Source organism: Aphelocoma coerulescens, chromosome 5 (assembly GCF_041296385.1).
Source record: "Aphelocoma coerulescens isolate FSJ_1873_10779 chromosome 5, UR_Acoe_1.0, whole genome shotgun sequence".
In the NCBI taxonomy this organism is placed as follows: domain Eukaryota; kingdom Metazoa; phylum Chordata; class Aves; order Passeriformes; family Corvidae; genus Aphelocoma; species Aphelocoma coerulescens.
Genome location: NC_091019.1, coordinates 12660849 through 12682004, shown reverse-complemented (window position 1 = coordinate 12682004; position 21156 = coordinate 12660849). Strand labels below are relative to the sequence as shown.

The following is a 21156-nucleotide window of genomic DNA, read 5'->3' as shown; positions in this document are numbered from 1 at the left end:
ATGTGTACAATCTCTGACTTTGGGCAGGGGAGGTGGGGCTAATTGCCCCCAGGAGCTTAGCTCTTCCTCTGCTGAAAGGTGGCATTGCAAGATTTGGAGTTTGCTAATATAAAGAAGGCTCGCTTTTTAAAGTTTTTTCTAAATCTAAATCAGATTGTAAATGCACATTTTTTCACATGAGATTTATAGCTCATTAGAAATGTGCAACAGAGCTCATCTGTTGACAGCTTGTATTATTTTTGATAATTGTGTTGAACTCCAGCATAACAGGTCTGAAATTTTTCATCACAGTTGAGTCCTTAGAATTCAAGCTAAGGAGGAGGTGGAATTGGGTTTTGATACTTAGAGCTGAGCTGGAAATGATTAACTGAGTTAGCTCATTTTTTTCCTGAAATAAGAGGGGGCCATTTAGCAGTTGTAATACAAGGTTTATTCCTCCTTGGCCCTCTGGCTTGATCTGCAGTGTCAGCATTCACCAAAATGGAAATAACCTTTAATATGAGAGGTTTTCTTCCAGCAGGCTGCTCCACGCCCCTGTTGTACAGATGTTCTGCAAAAAACACTTGGTTATCTTACACTTTAGAGGCTGGAACAGTAGCTATGAGTGCCTCAAGATGCTATGCAAGTAGGTAAAAAGGAATGGGAAGAGAGATAGCACATTAGGGAAAATTCACCAGTAAACACAATGCAAGATATAACATGACTATCAAGTAACATTAATTACTTTAGAGCCTCACTGTGTTCCTTGTGCATTTTAATTATTATTTCAGCATAATGTAATAACAAGGGCTGGTTTATAGGATGATAATAGGACTTGAGGCTATGACTGTGGCAGATTTTGTAAGCAGAGGGTGGTTGAGCTGAGCAGAAGCTGCCCATGGCTGTGCTGTGCATTGCAAGCCGTTGGGCCTGAGCTCAGGGAGGGGAAGGATTTCCTCCCATAGGCACCTTTGGAAAACAGAGCCAGTGATGCATCCCACTCCGTGCTGTCTTCTGAAACACTCGTCGTGGTTCGATCATGTGAGGCCAATAAACCCTCCAGCAGCCATTTTCCCCAGCACTATGGCAATAAAACTGACCCCTCCCCCTAATTATCCCCATCAACATTCAATTACCTCTCATTTACCAAAAATTCTCCCTCTGTGTGAAGGCTTAAATGGACATGAATGTTTTTGTCAGTAGTTTCCCAGTATCACTGTGATTATGCTTTGACTAAATCTTGGATACAAGATTTAACTCTTCAAGAGGTTGAGTCAACCCTTCAACCTTCTGAGGGTTCTGATGGATGGGGTTTCACTATTTTATCAAGGTTTGTGTCTCCCTTTGTGTGATGACAACTTAAAAAATTTTGTGCGTTGTGGATTTCCCAGACAATGAGTGGTGCATTTGGCCAGAGTTCTCACCCACTCACATGTGTGTGGTTCCCTGCAAATCCATCTGCTCCCTCATTATCAGTTATTAAAAGGCGTTTGAGACAGTGATTAGCCTGCCTGTTATGGGTGGGGAGGCACTAACATTTTCGTAAGCTGTGCTGAAATGTTCAAAGCAATGCAAAGTCAAGAAATGCCTCTCTGTAGAAACAGACAGGCAAGCAAGGAAAACCAAGTTCATGGGAGCCTATTTCACATGTACTGATCCCTTTGAGCTCCTGCTAGAGCCTGGAGAAGTGGAAATACCCTGTGCTTTGGGTGTCAAACGGGTAATGTTGGTCTGTGAGACTGAGAGCCTGCTCCCAGTTTCCCCAGCTGCAGCTCTGGTTTTTTTCAAGACACCGTGGCCTCTGTGGGACCGGACTGTCAGGTTTTGGTTATCTCTAGCGGTTGGTTGGCTGGGGAGTTCGGGTGAGGGCTGCTGTAAATATTTCCTCTTTCAGGGAGCTCTCCAGACCAAAGGTATTTTGTCAGAGGTGTCATGGCCTTCCATGTACACCCTCCCCTTGTTCCTCCGTGGGGTGAATGCTGTTCTGCTGCTTTTCACTTGTTGTTTTGCCACGTCCTGAGACCCCAGTGAGAGGTGTATCAGCAGGAGGATGGAGGTGTGTGCGAGGGGAAGCCCCTCTCTTCTGCCCCAGCAGAATAAAAATGTTATAGTTTAGAGGTTTTGAGTGTTTATCCAGGAAACTAGATTTTAACTGTGTTTGCAGTGCATGTATGCATGTTTGAACACTCCTATCCACTTAGATCAGTCAGAGTCACCAAACCTCTTCTTTTTTCAAAATAAAACTGCATTATGCCTAGACATGTTGAGCCAAATCTGTTCCTGGTGTTATTTCACTGACTTCCCAAAGAATTACAGCAGAGGTGAACGTGGTCTGGTATAGCAGCTTTTTTGCCTGGAGCAAGTCTTTATAGCAGAGTTGTATTTCTCTCAAAAATATAAAAGGAACACTGACAGATCTGCAGCTCTGCTAGTGTGAGCAGGTGCAGCTATATTAAATTATTTCTTATTAAATTGATTCAGCAACTTGAAGCTTGTAATTTTTGTTCTGCTCTGGTTCTGCGACAGAGACCTTTTAAATCAGGCAAAGCATATATGTTCTCTTGTAATTCCTTGCTCTGGTATTATCATTTTAAAGATTTCTTTTTGTATGTAGCTTGGATTCTGATTGTATTATTTATTTGGGTAAGATCTGAAAATTACAGCCTTTTCCAGTTAATTACATTGAGTTGTGGCATCACTGGTATAATTCCATTAAATCCACTGACATCCGGATGAATGTGAACAATAGTTTTTGCTTTTGGTTTTAGGTTCAAATGGTTTTAGGCTCTGGTGGTCACTGTGGCATAAATCGGTGTGCTTCCCTTCCAGCCAGTGGAAATACACTGATTTCCCCCTGCCTGAGGATCTGGCTTGTTATTTTAAGGGTGCCAGTCTTCAGCCAGATGAAATGTGGCTGGAGAGTTTTCCCCCACTTTGACTATGTGTGAAAAATAATCTGATTCTCTATGCCCTCATGTAATTGCACACAGAAAATGTGATAGAGTTCCCCTTCTGACAGCCTTATTGCTCCACCTCTGCTCATTTGAGGTAGAATGCTTCTTAATTTTTCACTTTTCCTGGGTGCTTCCTGTGCTCACGTTACTGCTCAGCTGCTGTTAACTTAGCATCAGAAGTAGGCAGAAATGTTTGCCTGGAGTTCCATGCCTTTAATGCCTTTTGGGGTTGGTTGTTTGTGTTGCAGGTTTATTCCCTTGAAGACTCCAGGCTTAGGCTTGGAGACCCCAGCCATCACCATTGAGCCCAGCAGCTGGAGCGGCAGCGAGAGTCCTGCCGAAGATATTGAAAGAATGAGTGATTCTGCAGATAAACCTATTGACAATGATGCAGAAGGTGTCTGGAGCCCTGACATTGAACAGAGCTTTCAGGAGGCTCTAGCTATCTATCCACCATGTGGGAGGAGGAAAATCATCTTATCAGATGAAGGCAAAATGTATGGTAAGTGGTACATATTTAGCCTTTGGAAATAATTGTTCCAAGATGAGAACTGTAGAGCCCTGCTTGTTTCTACACAATATTCCTGGTTCTGATTTTAGTACTTTTGGAGTAAATGGTGAAGAAATCTGCGAAGCTGAGAGAGCTCAGCTGAGCTGATGTGGTGTTTCAGGACTGTCCAAGCCAGTTCCTTCACTGCTGGCACTAGGAAACAGTACTGATACAGAATTTTCTTATTAGTTACCTTATATAATTGCCTTTGACAAATTCTGTGCTGTGGCTAAATGCGAATATTTGAAAGAAGCATTTAAATGTGTCACTCCTCAGGCATTAAAAAAATAGGCATTTTTCTTTATTTTTCACTGAATGGTGAAGACAGGGAAATAGGAAGCGCAGTCTGCATGGTGGTGTGGCAGATTAAGCGACACGGAACTGAAAAGTGATAAAGTTCTCGTTGCATTCAGGAGCCTCTCCATGAAAGAGGCAAGTTAGGGGTGCTTTTGTGTCTTTTCTTTTTCTCTCTCTCTCTCTCTCGTTTTTTTCCCCGCCCTTCCCTCCGTGCGACCTGCTCTAACTCAGATGACGCGCTGCCAGCATTCCATAAACGCGCGCTCTGCGGAAGGGTACTGACATCTCCATGTGCTGCGCGGGGCTGTGCAGCTCTCGTCCCGCTGCTCCGAGCTCGAGCTCTCCGTTCCTTTCTCGTCTCCATTTTCCAAACTCCTCCCTGGGGCCGGCAGAGCCCTTACCCATGTGTCCCTGTGCCCCTTTGCACCTGCCGAGGCGGTGGGTGGCAGTGCCCCGGGGTGGGTGGCCGTACTCCGGGGGTGGGTGGCAGTGCTCTGGGGTGGGTGGCAGTGCTCCGGGCTGGGTGGCAGTGCTCTGGGGTGGGTGGCAGTGCTCCGGGGTGGGTGGCAGTGCCCGGGGGTGGGTGGCAGTGCTCTGGGGATGAGTGACTGTACCCCGGGGTGGGTGGCAGTGCTCCAGGGATGAGTGGCAGTGCCCCGGGGTGGGTGGCCGTACCCCGGAGTGGGTGGCAGTGCTCCGGGCTGGGTGGCAGTGCTCCGGGCTGGGTGGCAGTGCTCTGGGGATGAGTGACTGTACCCCGGGGTGGGTGGCAGTGTTCCAGGGATGAGTGGCAGTGCCCCGGGGTGGGTGGCCGTACCCCGGAGTGGGTGGCAGTGCTCCGGGCTGGGTGGCAGTGCTCCGGGCTGGGTGGCAGTGCTCTGGGGATGAGTGACTGTACCCCGGGGTGGGTGGCAGTGTTCCAGGGATGAGTGGCAGTGCCCCGGGGTGGGTGGCCGTACCCCGGAGTGGGTGGCAGTGCTCCGGGCTGGGTGGCAGTGCTCCGGGCTGGGTGGCAGTGCTCTGGGGATGAGTGACTGTACCCCGGGGTGGGTGGCAGTGCTCCAGGGATGAGTGGCAGTGCCCCGGGGTGGGTGGCCGTACCCCGGAGTGGGTGGCAGTGCTCTGGGGATGAGTGGCTGTACTCCGGGGTGGGTGGCAGTGCTCCGGGGTGGGTGGCTGTACTCCGGAGTGGGTGGCAGTGCCCCGGGGTGGGTGGCAGTGCCCCGGGGTGGGTGGCAGTGCTCCGGGGGTGGGTGGCAGTGCTCCGGGGGTGGGTAGCCGTACCCCGGGGTGGGTGGCAATGCTCCGGGGATGAGTGGCTGTACCCCGGGGGTAGGTGGCTGTACCCCGGGGGTAGGTGGCTGTGCTCCGGGGGTGGGTGGCTGTGCTCCGGAGATGAGTGGCAGTGCTCCGGGGGTGGGTAGCCGTACCCCGGGGTGAGTGGCAGTGCCCCGGGGATGCTCCCCCGTCCCTCGCCGCTACCTGGCGGGGCAGAGGGGGCCGGCCCCGAGCAGATGGTGCTGCAGCTGCCACCAGCTGTGCCCCGCCCGAGGTCACGGGCACTGCCGGGTGACCCGGCCCCCTCCGCAGCTGCCGTGTCACCCCCGCGGCCACACCGAACGTCCTGTGTGGGAAGAAAGAGTCGGGATGAAGCATCTCAGCTGCCCTCGGCAGAAAGTTGTCGGGGCCGAGTTTCCTGCCTGGGTTTGTTTTTTCCCCCTCCTCCTTCTCCCGCACTCCCCTTCTCCCCCTGCCCCAGGGAATATAATCTCTCCTGTCCTCTCCTCCTCGCCCGTTTCCGCCTGTTTTGATTGCTTCTCGGTGCTGTTATTTTCCTTTGGAAAGGGCAGATGATTTGCCTAATTAGAAGGTTGTGCTCCTTCTAGGAGTACATAAGCGTGTATATACAAACAAGCTTATTGTGTAGTTATGCTCTAAAGCCTTACTTAGGCTTCAACAGCTCACCAGCCAAAATAAGGCTGGCTGCATTTTTTTTTTTTTTAAGTCGGGATCCCTACAACCACACTAGTTACCCCTGAAATCTGCTTTTTGGTGTTTTGAAGCATTTTTTGGTGCCAGTGTATAAATAAATTAATTAACATATTTATCCATGCATTGTGACAATCACTGATTTCATTTAATGGTTCCTAACCCTAAATGCTGACATTTGTTAAATGATATATGTATAAAACTATTTGTGCATATCTAATTGCTGATTAATACTGCTAGCTAGTAATACCATAAGCACAGGCACATCTCATATTTATGCTAATCCTAAATCAAATATAGTTAATTTTCAATCAAAAAATGAGCTATGCGTGCCTGATGCTGAAAACTTCACTTAAAGTGTTGCCCTGATAGAGTAGAAAAAAATTAGGAAGTGCAGGGTACTGTATGAGCAGAATTCACATCCTGACTTTGCAGTGGATAAACTCATGTTTTCATTCTTCAAACTGAGTGACTGCTTTGTAGTGTTTGAGGATTTATTGAAACCATGTTAGGTTTCTGAGGACTTTCTAATAGAGTCTTATGGCCCTGAGAGCATAATTGTTCTCCAAGGATTTTGAAATCAAAACAGTGTAAGTGTTTTACATTCTGTGTGGCATAATGAAAATAATTTAATGCCTTTTAGTGGCATACCAAGTTTATTTCACTTACAAGAGAGACATTGCAATATGGCTAAGCTTCCATAGTGTTGGGGGATATTGTAATGTGTCAGTAATTCATGAACCATGTAAGATGAAAGGTCAAGAGAGCACCATTTCATTTTCTAACTGAAATTACCTTTAGATATAGGCACCAGAACAAATCTGATCTTTATGGAGGCAAATATAATGATCACTTTGTGTGATTAAGTTAAGCAATTGTAGTTTTTGATCCTTGGAAGGAGACTTTGAGAAGAGCAGAGATTTTGCTTGAAGAAACATTTTAAGTCTCTGCCTTTGATTTAATGAGAGCTTTGCAACATTCATGTAAGCAAGCAGCCAGAGTTTCTTCACTCTTCTTTGTGGTGGTCTAAAAATCACCCTTAAATTGGCGTTCCTAAGAGGTCTGTGTTCAGCCTCCTGGTCAGCTGGCTCCAGGGGACCTGGAGAATTGCTCAAGGAGGACTGAGGGGACTGGGATCTGTGGGTGAGGGGTGGCCGAGTGGCGCCTGCCCGCAGTGCCACCTGGGTGAGAGAAGGGTGGCTCGTGATGGGAGAGCTGTCCCAGTGGTACTGAGGGACATCTGTGACCTCTCTGGGCAGCCTGAATCACTTCAGCTCTTCCTCTACAGCTGAGACCTCAGATGAAGGAGGGAAGGGAAGGGAAGGGGAGGGTGTTTTCCTCTCCCCTTGCCTTCCCAAAAATGTGAGTTAAGGCACAAGAGGATGATGAGAACAAAAGACTTTTGATCCTATCCCCACAGAAGAGGGTTGCAGGGGCCCCTGGCTGGGGAGAGGAAAGGGGATGTCCTAACATTTTTTTTTTCTTGCCTTGGGGCATCCTCAGGCTGTAGACAAAACTGTGACCTGTGCAAGACCAGGAGCATTTCAGGCTGCTGCTGGCCCAGGGTTATGGCTCCTTGAAGAAACCCTCAGAAAACAAAATGAAAGCTTAATGAAACTCTTGTTTATAAATTTATAGGAAATGATTGGGTAAGAAGCAAAGATGCTTGTTTTGGTTTGGATGGGCAAATTCCAGAAACTAGTTTTGAAATTCTTGAGAGAAAGGGAATACACAGTAAGGCCAAGGGGCCCCTGATAAGTTTCCTGCAGGAAAGCTCTATCCATCACTCCTTTTCCCTTTCCTTTGTGAGCGAGTTTGTGAAGGTCTTACAGTGTTGGTTTTGCTCCTAGTACAGTATTGACTGAAAGTAAATAAAATTTAAAAAATGTGAGGAGGGTATAACTGTGGAGGCTTGAAGGAGGATAGAGGAACACATCTATAAATTGATGCTCACACTCTTTGTGGAAGCAGTCAAGCGCAGGTCACGGAGGAAAGAGTTCTTAGACCCATTTTCATTTGTCGTGCCAAGGCATTGGTAGGACTTTTTTCATCTGTACTGTCTCAAAAGAAGTATTGATCAAACACAAGCATCATCCTCTGGTACAAAGTAGGACAGCCTATAGTTTGCCTTCCCTCTCAGAGATCCATCCGATGAATTTCCGTGTCCATGTTTATGCAGCTCATAGTGAAACTCCAGCCCATTAGAGGGCATTGGCTGTCCTGTATTTGTACTTTGTTCCGATTGTTGGTCTTTTGCTGCTGGCAGTTTAGTAACTTGTAGCAATCCCTGTGAACTCACTTACTGGCAAGATATTTGCCTGTGCTTGTCTTTGCTCCTGGGAGAGTGTTTTGGAAAAGATTACAAGAATGAAAGCTGCTGTGAAATAATGCAGCCCTACTTTTATCCCTGGTGTAACACTGAAGTCACTGGAGTTACCACGGGATTGGATTTGGCTCTGTGTGCACATTTTCTTTTTTTTTTCTTTTTTTTTTTTTTTAAATTTAGCTACAGCAAGATGTGGCTTTAGTGGACCTCTAGGGACAATGCCAAAGTGCCATTAACCTGCTAGCAAGTGGAATATGCCTGCAGACATTGTTATCAGCACTGCTAAATTAGCCTCAAGGTAGCAAAGGTGGATTTTGCCTTTAAGACAAGAAAATAATTTGATATTAATTTTTGAGACATGTAAACAGCTCTTCAATTATGAGTTTGCATCAGAGGTATTTATCTCTGCAACAAAACTGCTTAAAAGTATGTAGTGATCATTAAAAGGAAGATTTTTAGCATGTTTAGTAGTTTTACAGAGAAGAATGAGTACTAACTAATGCTAGAAATTGCATAGCAGCCATTCAGAACTGTGTATGCTTATTAGGTTATACATAAAATCTCTTGGCATGCACTGTAAAGGGAAAATGATACTTTCATAAAAATTTCTGCTCAGATAATAGAATTTTTGCATGATGAGTAATAACAGTCTTCATTTCCAAAGCACCTTGTGTAAAATGGGTATTAAAATTGAACTTTGAACTAGAACATTGACAAAAGAAATCCTATTCTGTAGGCTTGCCTGATTCTGTAGCTAACTGCTATTATTTGGTGTTTTCCTGGGTTTCTATTAGGAAACTGTGAGCTAAATAGCTTTATGAAGAGTACAGTAACATGTTACAAATTATTTTTACCATCGCTTTTAATTTTAAAAGTTCCATGAAAGTTACTGCTTCCATAAAGACATTGTTACCTTGTAAAGTTTCCACAGTATTAAAGATATTTGAATGCGAATAAGGTATTGGGAGTGATGAAATACCAGATGTGAAGGATCAGGTTTCGTGTTTATTCATCTGTTCCTGCAATCATTGTGCAAAGATACGCTCTTGTATTTTTTTTTTTTTTTTTCCTTTTTTGTTCTCTCAGCAGCATGCACCAAATGAATGCAATGGAGATGGGACTCCTATTCTGAAAGCCACTAGTTGGGTTTCTTAGGCTGCAAACAAATCTGTCTAGAAACACTCTGGCAGTGCTGGGCTTGCTCAGTGTGTCACGCCGCGTCACGGAGCGCGCGTGACGCCCGCGCCGAGCCCTCAGCCAGCAGGGAAGGGCAGGAAGGGCCAGAGATACGATGTCTGCTTGGGAAGTTACTGCTGAAATCGCTTGGGTTGTGAGCAAATCTGCCTGAGATCGTTTCTGCAATGTGGTGATGTTCTTGCAACATCAGCAGGCCGTGCTTGCAGGAGGGCAAGATCTGGTTTTGTGACCTGAGCAACAGGCCCTGCTGTCGGTGGAAATGAGGGGTTGTTGGGCTTCCTCGTCCTCGAAGATTTCTGAAATGTGGGGGAACAGGGTGTAATTTTTCTCCTTGGGCTTTCAAGGGTAAATTGTCAATGCTTTGAGATAAAGTGACAGAGTCTTCATAAGGCAGAGAATTTTTTCTCTCTCTCTTTTTTTTTTTTTTTTTTTACCTCTGCCATAACCTTCTATCCTAAAGAGAAAACCCCAGTGGGACAGTGAGAGCTGTGTGTGATAAGGGTATCAACTCCTACTTGGGGAGCAGGCAGAGGAGAGCAGGCTGTGGTAAGCACCACACCTGAAAGTGTCAGTAATGCTGTGGAAGGTACGTGGCACAGCGATCCAGTGTTCCACTGGCTGTGCTGGGTTAGGAGTGTGATGTGTTCCAAACGAAATGGGAAAATATACTAGAAAGTTTGGCTGACAAATTATGCATCAGAAAGAGCAGGACATCCTTTGAAAGTGATTTTTAGCACTTGGGCTTTGTCCTCTCTCTACTAAACATGTTGTCTTCAGTCACCCATGTAAAGGGGAACTCGTAGAAAGTTGCTCATAGCCTGTTCATGGGAAGGACAACAGGATGGCTGCTGCCCCAGTCTCCCAGTGTTCAGTAGGCACTGCATGGAGGAGGTACTGGCAACATCAGTTCTTGCCTGGAACTAAGTGGAAGCTACCAGGACAGGTTCAGATCAGGCATTTGTCTACTTCAGAATTATTTAGTGGCTATTCCTATTCAAACAGCCATAGTAAACAGAGCAAGAGAGTGTCTTTCCTTTATGACATTGTTCTTCTGGTAATAACGTTGTTTAGGACTGACACACGTTAGCCTGAGAGCACTGAAGTGATGCAACCTCACTGAAACAGCCAGGATACATTTAGGTGGTTGTCTAGTGTCATTTCTATTATCTTGTTTTTCTTCCAGCACTGGTTTCTCAGGATGAACTTGTGATCCTGTAATTGCAGAAGGCAGAGTTTTGCAGCTTTAAGAAATAGTTGTCCTGCTAGGAGGTAGTTAAAACAGTCTTGATCAGGCTGATGTAGTGTGTTAGTTGGTTGCACAGCACTGAGAGATCGAGATAATTGAAAACCCTGCATGTAGATAGCATGAAAGGAAATTGACTTGTTTATTTGATCTCATTCCTTGTAGAACTGGGATTGCTCCTAGGGCAAACACCTTCTGGTTCAGGCAACCTGGGGACAATTGAGCTGGACAAGTAAGGCCCACTTGGGGGTTGTTATGGGCTGTAAGGTTTGAATTCCTCTTCATAGTGTGATAACAAATAGCACTGTTGGGAGCAAGGAGCAGTGGGAACACAAAGAAATTTTACAGCATCTTTGGTTTTCTGGGGACATGCAGTCTCCTGAGAAGTAGGTTTGTGTCCCACCCCACACCTCACAGGGGTGATCCTGGGCTAACTGTTGGAGAGTAAATGCTGTGGTGCTTGTGACATGAGCCTTACACAATTCCCTGAGGGCCTGCTATTCAAAATTAATATGTATCTTATCTGAGTCTTATGGGGATTTCCTAATAGATGCATGAAGGACTTTTTTTCTTTTCTTTTTTTTTTTTTTTTGTGGTGCCCTTGAGATGTTGCATGAATACCATTGTATGAATATTTTCCTGTCTTACAGACAATTTCATGTGGGGCACTTGGTCTGGAACATCAGAGAAAAATACTTCAGGCTCTGGGCTTCCAGATGATTCAAGTCTGGAATTTGAGCTTAAGAAATTAGACACTAATGGATTAACAGTTTACAGACTTTCAGTAGAAGTAATGGTTCAGTTAGTAGAAAAAGGCTCCTCTGCAATTTTTCTGGTTTTCTTCTAGGCATACAAAGTGTTTACATTGTTTGACTAAGGAACATGTTTTTTAAGCAAAAATAATACGAACTGGGGACATGAATGTGCTAATTCCACTTCCTGAATGATCTTTTAAATGCAGAGAAGTGGCATGGCTTGTTGAATCTAATGTAAAGGGGACAGCAGTGCATCCCAAATTCACGAGGGAATTGGAGCCCTGAGGAGGCACTGCATGCTGTGGGAGTTGCTGGGATGTCAGTCAAACACCATTACAATTTTACCTACGGGGTACTCAGGCACTGTTAATAGAAACTGTGATCAACACACACCTTCTCTGGGGTGAGGAGTCAGCGTCACTATCGCAACTGCTTAATTACAGCCTTCCCACAACAGCCATCTCCAACTAGGTCAAGCCTCCTGAGGATTTTCTGGATGCAGGTAGATTTCATGCTTATACTGAGATCTCCTTTCTGTCTTGAAGGGGGCAGTAAGCTTGCCAGAGGTTACCAGGTGTATAGGCCTTCAAAAAAGGTCGGGTCATCAACCCAGTTCCTTGTTTGGTTGCCCTTCTTGGAGGAGGGGTTACACAGGGGACTCAACAGCCAGGGATGGATTTGGCTTGGGCTGAATCTTGGTTTGTCTGTAGGCAGCTGTATCACCCTTGATGCCTGGCAGTTTTGGGGACAGCGGCACAGAAAACATGCCTGGAGGTGTTAGGGAGCAAATTCCAGTAATCTGTGTGGAAGTAGGTGAGGTAGAGTATGCCAAGTTTTCAGATAATAAAGAAAATGCTTTTTCAGTTTTCCTAATAATTGCAGCAGAGCTAAAACATCTGAAGTTTATTTGCCTGAAGCTGCTTCACTTTTTCTTACTTCTACTTTAACATAAACTGGTGTTTGGTTAGCATGGAAAGGAAAAGGATTAATGAAATAAAAATCACAGTTGAAATTGCTTTTTCTGTCATTCTAGCAATGCAGGTGTGTAGGGAACACAGACGAGAAAAGCATCTTCAGCCACTTGGATTCAGCACCAGTTTTACCCCTAAACTAGCAGGTAACACTGCTGTCTTTGACATTGAGAAAAGGAAAATGTTAGTCCAACTGGGTCCCAGTTTCAGGGGCTTGGGGATAGCAGGCTGGGTATAGTTGACAACTAATAATTTCCGATAGTGAAAGTAGTCTTTGGATCATTTTAGCAGGTGCCTTCATGTGGCCTGGTAACTTCAGCATTTAATTCTTTGAACAAGAATTGCATTTTCATTTGTTTACTTCTTCCTTGGATTGACTGTCAGCAATAAACCTTTTAGTACAATTAATGGTGAAAGAAGTGTTTACTAATAGCTATATAAAAATACATGCACATACATATATGTGCAAATAGGTTTGTGTGTGTGAATAAAATCTGTTCCCTTTCAGCCAATTAAAATGTATTTAGGAGTCCTCAGCCAGGAGGTTTATACACAAGGAATTGGCTACCTCTTGGCTGGGACCTTCCTTTGCTTTGGCAACTGAAAGCAACCTCCCGTGAGAGCGCTCTGCGAAGAAATAGTATGATTCATATTTGTAGCTGTTATTAGGTAGGCATGTAGGCATATATTTAGGTAGGTGAGGTATGCAGGCATATATTGTGTGTTACATATTTGGACTGCACGGGGTATTTTTAGCTGCAGGAGGCCCAATCACCAGAGGCTGGGCGCGTGCTGAGGAGAATTGCTGTAAGGGATAGCGCACGCAGGAGCCGCCCGCAGAATTTTCCATCCTGCCAGGCAGCGAAAAAAGGCCACTGCAGCTACATAGCTGGGTGGCCAGAGGAGTGCCATTAACAGGTGGGACAGTTCAGAAAGCCCTTTGGCCTGGCTGCCCAAAGGCTCTTGATCTCTCTCAGCCCCCATTTGGGAGCAGTTGTCCCAGGTTCCAGCCTCCCACTGACCCCTGTGACTGTGACACACGCAGAGCTGGTGGGGACGGTGTGGAATCTGGCATGTGAGGTTAGCAAAGTGGGAAATAATAGGAAAGATGCATTAGGGCTGGAAATACTGAGCAAAAATTAAAATGAGGTAAAATAGCCATTAAAAACCCAATTCTATTAAAATTACGAGACAGGAAATTTTACAAGCTGCCCTTGCCCAATGAAGAAAAGCAGCCTGGAGGGAGCAAATAACTTGTCTGATGTCATCAAGAGTTTTATAGCAGAGCTGGGAATTGAGCCCTCTTCCCCCCAGTGCCATCTAAGCTTTAATGCTGAAGGGGCTCCTTTCACAGCTTATCCAGTGACCCTTGGGGGAGTTTAGGGCAACTGTGGCAAATCCATGTTCCTGCACCACATCCTGTGTGCAGGGAGAGGCAGCTGCATCTCCTGGAAAGTACAATCTCTGCATAATGTGACCACAGGATGTCTTGCTCCTCTAATAAGGGAGTTGACTAAATGCCATTTTATTGTTATTAGACATTTGCTTAATATAGTAGTTCCTTGAAACCAAACAAGAAAAGGTCCTCGAGGTGCTGTATACTGTGCACAAATAATGGAGAGCCACAAGGAGCCTAAGATTTATATGGAGGAGAGAGAAAGTGGATGGGAAACTGAGGCAATATTTAGCCCCATATTGATGCTCCATAAGATGATGTGGTCCTTCTACAGAAAAAGAGAGAGGCTGCTGAAAATAAGATGACTTAATTTGTTCATAACATCATTATTCAAGGAACAAAAAAGTATGTAGCCTTATCCAAAGAAGTAATCTAAGAGGTCTTTACTGTGTGCCAAACTAAAATTCTGCTATTTAATTACCGATTTAGAAAATATCTTGGGCTCAATTTCCTCCTCAGTTACACTGTTATAAATCTAATGGAATTGTTAAAGATTTATGGCAGTATAACTGAAGGCAGAATTAGGTCCCTTATGTTTAAAACTTAGTTTGCCACAGAAGTAATAATTCCTGTTTTCTAGGCAAGAGTTTAAGAATTTTGCAGACCTCTGTTTCTGTAAAAGAAATATGAACTACAGTAGTGTGGGTGAGTGATTAATGCTGGAGGGGATGTCTAGGGGCAATCGGAATTGGCTGGTGTGGAAAATCCATGTGCAATTCAGATTTAGGGTCTGTTTGCAGATGCCTCATAATTTAAAATGTCAAAAAACCCCAAACCTTAGGCCTTCATGCAGTAAATTAATACACTGCGTGTTCAGTGTGCAGCGGGCTTTGCTGAGGTAATACCCTCATATGAGGTGTGAACTCATCCCATTCCCCTTAGTAAGGACTTAACTTCAAAATTGATTGTGACCCTTTACATCCTGACAGTATCTAAATCATGTAAAAAGAAAAAATTCCCATTTTTTTTTTTTTAATTTAAATCATGTGTTTAATGGCTTAAAAAGGAAAAAGACTGGCTTATTTATTCAGACCTAAAGAAATCTTACGTTAGTGCAGATCTATTTTATCCATTGGCTTTTCATCTCTAAAGGAAGGGTCTTTTTAATGGGCTCTTTGCTGTTTTTCTCAGCTTTCACTTAGGAAAAGAGCTCAACTTCGAAGGTTTTCAGAAGTGAGTTAGGATATGCCTGTATCCTGTACGGAGGTGCCTGGTCTAGCCCGAGCACAGCGTGGGCAGCTCTCGCCCACCGAACAGGCTGAGCAGGTCTGGGGAAGCCCTGGCCCTTCCCCGGGGCTGCAGGGGGATGCTGTGAGCAGGGGCAGTTTCCCCAGGAACACACTCTGTGAGCTGGAAATATGCTGCTCTGGGATTTATGGCACTTCTGACAAGTTTATGCTTTTCCTAGAGTGCTGTAGTCCTACAGTGCATTGTAGAAATCATAACAAAACTATACCAAAATATGATCCCTTTAAAATAATGTAATTCAATATCTGTCCAGAATAGCCAGTTTTAATTTAAAAACAGTATTTAGGTCCAAGATACATTTTTAGGAGCTTAATTTAGGAATGAAGAGTTAATTATTCTAACTTTGCTCCCAATTTCTCTACTTCCTCTTCCTCAGTGGTGCAGGGGGATGAGGCGTGAAGGTTATGATCAGTTTATCACACACTGTTACTGCTGCTCCTTCCTCCTCAGGGGGAGGGCTCCTCATACTCTTCCCCTGCTTCAGTGTGGGGTCCCTCCCACGGGACACAATTCTCCATGAACTTCTCCGGCATGTCCCTTCCATAGGGCTCAGTCCTTCAGGAACAGGCTGCTTCAGCATGGGGGTCACAAGTCCTGCCCACGAACCTACTCCAGCATGGGCTTCTCCTGGGGTCACAACCCCTTTCAGGCATCCACCTGCTCAATATCCACCCTCATGGTGGATCTCAGCATCCCTGTGATCTCCCTGTGCTCAGGGGCTCAGCTGCCTCACCCTGGGCTGCCCCATGGGCTGCAGGGGAATCTCAGCCCCAGCGCCCGGAGCACCTCCTGCCCCCCCTGCACTGACCTGGGTGTCTGCAGGGCTGCTCCTCTCACACATCCTCACTCCTCTCTTTGGCTACAGCTGCCCAGGCTTTTCCCTCCCTCCTAAATCTGTTATCTCAGGAGCAGTAGCACTGTCACTGATGGGCTCGGCCTCGGCCAGCTTCGGGTCTGTTTGGAGCTGGCTGGCATTGGATCTGTCGGATATGAGGGAAGTTCCTGGCAGCTACTCACAGAAGCCACCCCTGTAGCCCCTCACTGCCAAAACCTGGCCATGCAAACCCAGTACTCAGTGAAAACAGTAGCTCTGAATGAACACAAAAAGTTCAATGTTTAGTACAGTCCTGACTTGATGCATTGATTCATGATACCTGTGGCTTCTAAGTATGGGTTTTGTTTGTTTTTTAAATACTGATAAGTCATTAACTACCTAAAAATTAGTTGAAATTTAAAGGAAAAAACCCCCCTGTTGTCACTGAGGTATTTTGCAACCTAAGCAAAGGCTCAGGTATTCCAGATATGATAGATGTGCAGATTGCATAAGACATTATGCATTGCTCACTCTAAGATACAGAGTCCTGTCTGCCCTTAAACCCTTTGTTCTCTTGGCTGAATGCAGTTAATTAGCAACCGTCTCCATAGCAACTGCCTCATAGTACAAAAACATTGTCTCGTTTTTGCAGTTTAGCTTATCACACTGTTTACCTGAAGGGCTTTTCACTGCGTTGAGTCTCATTTGAGTTGGCTACATGCCTGCTCACGGAAGTGAATTGTCAAGATAGAAAAACACCATGGCAGCAAGATGCTGAACAGGGCCCTGTGTGTGGAACCAAAAACATTTAAAAAGTCCTGTGGAAACAAAAGTTGAAGTTTGCAATGATTTAAGTCCAGTTTTAAGGCATGTGACTTGCCAGGAATATAGTGGATTTTAAAATACTGCTGTACTTCTGGGCCTTGTTTTACAGACTGCCTTACGTGGTGCTCCCTTGCCTGTAACTTACTCTCAAACCCATGACCCTCACAGGCACAGACCTTCATCCAGGCCATCAGGAAACTTGCCTCCCTCCAAACCTGGGCTCTTCCAGGCAGCTCCAGCTTGTTCTTTAAGATTATGCTGCTGCACCCTAGTCAGCTGTGTCCATCATTGCAGTCTTAGCCATTTTCTTTTATATTGGTATGATTTCAAGGGAAATCTGTGAGTGTTGCTTCACTATGATAAATTAGTTAGGAAGGGAAGGGGAAGAGCTGTTGTGGTCATATAATACACTGGAGATTTAGATTTATTCATGTCAGCCATCACAGTGGTGTTAAAATACTTGCTGTGTACTCATATGACTCAGGCAGTTACAATAGGCTCGGATTTGTGCTAATACAACTTTGTTGGTGTAGGATGACATATTTAAATCACGTTTGAACTTTAGACAGAGGTGTGTCTACATATTCACACACCTCTGTAGAGGCTTACTTGAAGGTGTGAGTGTGTCATAGAAATGACAGTGAAATTTAACTGGTGTCTCAATCCAGCATTTGTGTCTGGCTTGACACCAGGATGGTACTGCATGAGAGGCCATGTGAGAAGAACTGTTTTCTTGCTTATTAATGCTTGATTTGTTGTGGTTTGTTTGTTGTCTTTTTTTTCTTAGTTGGCAGGAGAGTGGATGAGAGGCTGATCTAGACTAGGGCAATTCTCATTTTATCCTAGGCAGACCAGAAACCAGAACTGGTCATTCAGCCACGCCACCATGCTCTGGTCTCCCTTCCCTTTTCCAGTGACAGTTTCAGCTGGCAGAGGTCATTTTCCCTTTTAGCCCCAGATGGCACGAGGGGCTGCTGCACCTTGATAAAAAGGCTACATTGAATATGGTGTGTTTGAAACAGTCTCTCCACAGATATGAGAAGGTGTTTTGGGCTCTCTCAGGATAAAAAGCAGGAAGCGTGCAAACGCTGCCAGTACTGCTGGTGTAGTCCATTATTCCTATAGAGTTTCTGGCTCATGGAGGGTTATTCTCTGTTCGTGTTAATGTCCTGCTCATACTATTCCACATTCACCATCACTGTTAGTAGTACTTGAATTATAGCAGTGCTGAAAGTCTGCAGGCAGGATAAAGGTTCCATTGTAGTAGGTCTTGTGCTCACAAGATGAGACAATCCCTGCTCTGGCTCTGCTTTAAGACCAATAGTGTGAGGGGGTTTATCATAGGAATAGCAGAGAGGGAGAGAAAATGCTACAAACGATAGGAGACCCATGGTTACGTGGAGTAACTGCTCGTTTATGTATCTCGGGGACTTTGGATGATGTTTGTTACTTTTGGAGCTGTAGAGTTGAAGGTAAATAAGATGCTTTTGTTTTTCACAGAGGGTGGTTGCTGCTGCTCGTCTCCACAGCCAGCACCACGGCCACAGGGCACTGTGAGGGAGCAGGAGGGCTTGGGACAGGAAGGGGAGCTGGGTAGAGCAACTTGTGGAGGTGCCAGACCAAAGGGTGGGTGAGGTTTGCTGCTGAAGTGGGGGAAAAAATTCAGTGTGATAAATGGCCTCAGTGTTTATCCAGAGCAAGCTGCCTGCACGTTCAGGCTGCCACATGGAGTTACACAGGCTCTCCCATGCCATACCTCCTGGTCACTGACATGGTTGAATCAACAGATGCTTGAAGTCAATCCCCCACTTCCTCCAAGTGTGTAAGATTGTTTGCTTACATTCACAGATCCTCCACAAACTCTCTTTGTATGGAAACCATAGAGAGTGTCCAAACTGTCAGGGTATTTTCCAGCTCTTAAAAAGGCGCTTAGCATTGTCAGCACCTTTGAATTCACATCTCAGTTCTCCTGAAGCCAGACTTACTAGATACCCTTAGGGGTCGAGGAATGGAAAACTCTAATGGCCTGAAAAAGCCTGCTAGAACTTGACGTTATTTAATTAGCTTAAAGTAGAGCTTGGCAGATGGCAAAACAGTGGAAAAGACCTCCCTTTATAAAAATATGGGCCACATCCTCAGCTTGTATAAACTGGCAGAGCTCCACTGAAATAGATGTTCAGCTTCTGTCAATTAGCAGGGAAAAGAAAAACTTCTGAAAACAGGAAAAACAGCTGTAAGACCACAGAAATATCAGTGGGGTTCAGGTACAGAAGTTGTTTTTAACGCTTTAAAAACTGATCCACTTCCAAAGCAACTGGATCTTTTACAGTCTTGTTTTTGTTGATGTGCAATTCAGAGAAATAATTTGGCTTGCTTTTCCAAAGCTGCATTAAATCTGCACATCTTGCAGCAGTGGGACATACTCTGTGCTGGTTTCTGCAAGTCATTCACTTATGAAAGTGAGACATCAATAATTCATTCTAGTAAAGCCAGTCTCTAGAGTTGTGGAAATTCATCTATTATGTGACAACCCTAACCAACTCTAACTAAGTTTTTTCGATGCACAGGACTTTGATTGAAAGTTGTGAGCTCACCTCAATCTTTTCCAGTGAAAATTCTTGCTCAGATGAAATCTCCCATATGTTTAAAAGCTGTTGCATTCTTACATTTTGATGTTTCCCATTAATTGCTTGGATTTTTTTGTTGTTGTTGTTTTTAATTGGAAACACGAAAACAAAGCCTGAGCAACAAAGCTGACTGCTCACTTGTCCCATTTCATGGTATCAACCTGACAGATTCATTAAATCTGTAAAAGAATCAGGCCAGAATCAGAAGTGAATTGAATTTGCTGAAAGCAATGCAGTGTTCACAATCTGCTTTCAGACTGGCTTTTCTGTACCTGCTCATTTCTCTTCATATTAAACCATCTGTGTAATTTAAGGAGCTACTGCAGGTTAACCCCATACTATAGAATATTGTGAGGCTTCAGAGTTCACTGGCTCCAAGCTCCAGATTAGATGCAGAAATAAAAGCAGCAAGAAGGAAAGCTAACTTTAAATACAGCAGTGAGAGGGATTTGAGATATTGTTACAGGTTGCTAAACTTGGGCCATGCAAGCAGTTGTGAAGTCACGTTTCTGGAGCGGGTGCTGAGCTATGCATGGGCAGTCTGTCCCTGCTCCCACCCACCGAGGCACGTGGTGATTTAGGCAGCAGAAGGAGGAGAAAGTGGGAGAGAAATTGTGTCTGGTGGTGCAGCACAGCCGGCCATCCCTGTGTGGGTGCAGCCAGGTCCGGCGGCGCTCCGGTCTGCGGAGCCGGGTGGCTGCCTTCTTAATTGTTTTCTATTTATTTATGATTTATTTAATGATTTCATATAACCATGTGACATTTCATAAATTCTTCACATTCCATAAATCATGTGATTTGTGGTCAGTTAGGATTTCTGTTGCTTTTGATGCTGCCACCTGCAGTGATCATTGCTGCTGGGAGCATGGCTTTCACTGGGGGCACCCGGGCACCCCATCCCAGCACCTCCTCTCCAGTTCCCAGCAGGAGTGGGGCCTTGCTGCCCTGCAATGGTGACTGAGGCCCCAGCCACTCCTGAAATCGCTGCCCCCTCCCACCTTATGGACCACCTTTAAGTTATTTTCTCAGCAGTGGATGTGCACAAGGTGTGCTGTGGGCAGTCTGATTGTCAGGAGCTGTGACAAGTGTCCAGACCTCAGGCAGAGGGTTGGAATGGATGACCATGGATGGTAACTTTACAGCCTGTGTTGGCATTTAACTCGAGGATAGCCAAGCAAGGAGCACTTCTCAGGCAGACCTGAGAGGGAAAGTTAGGGTAGCCCTCTTCTCACACGCTGGAGGCAGAAGTCACTAGGGGCAGAATCCAGCTCTGTGCCTCTAGTGGGCTAAGCTGGCTTCTTCCATTTTTCCCCTCAAGGAAGATTCATATATCCCTATTAATAAATTACAAACCATAGTAAATGACTTGAGAGCACTATTTAGTGGCTCTAGGGCTCTGCTGTTTATGAAACCATCCATTAAAATAATGTATTTTGCTTGTGTATCCTTGGAGTTAGGGAAGGTTTGATGAGAGTCTGAGAGCTGGCATGTGTGCAAGCTAGGGAACAGGCACATGACGTTTTTGTGATAAGAGTAATATGACAGCTTGGCCTATAGCATGCCTGTTATTGAAACATCGAAATGACCTGAGAATTCATGGTTAAATGAGTAGACTTCCAGTGCTGTGTGTAATTCCAGGTCTTATTATTTTTGCAGCACTAGACTTCATAATATGCAGTGCAAAATACTTTGAATTGTCAAATTGCTTGTGAGAATTGGAGGCTGTACTGGACAATCGAATGAATTGATGGGCTGGCTACCACTGGCAAAGCTTGATTTCTAAGGTTGTGTAGATTAAACTATAAAAGATAACCTAAGGTCATAGATATAAAGCCTAATAAGAGCTTTCCTTCTAGAAAATTGTCCTACAAGCTGTTAAGAAGAATGGTGCTGAAATACAGAACAAAACTCTCTGGACAAAAATG

General features: G+C 45.0%; 1 protein-coding gene across 5 annotated transcripts in view; it reads left to right on the top strand.

Annotated features, from left to right (window-relative positions):
* Positions 1 to 21156, top strand: part of TEAD1 (TEA domain transcription factor 1) — a 153526-nt gene that overhangs the window by 49581 nt on the left and 82789 nt on the right. For 3 of the 5 annotated variants that reach the window (XM_069016594.1, XM_069016593.1, XM_069016592.1), the window contains exon 1: positions 3209 to 3435. In XM_069016594.1, the coding sequence (XP_068872695.1) occupies positions 3288 to 3435 (148 nt within the window). In that variant the 5' untranslated portion in view covers positions 3209 to 3287. Of the gene's footprint in view, positions 1 to 1199; positions 1310 to 3181; positions 3436 to 21156 lie in introns of those variants that run through there. The other 2 variants (XM_069016596.1, XM_069016595.1) reach the window with 2 other exon arrangements.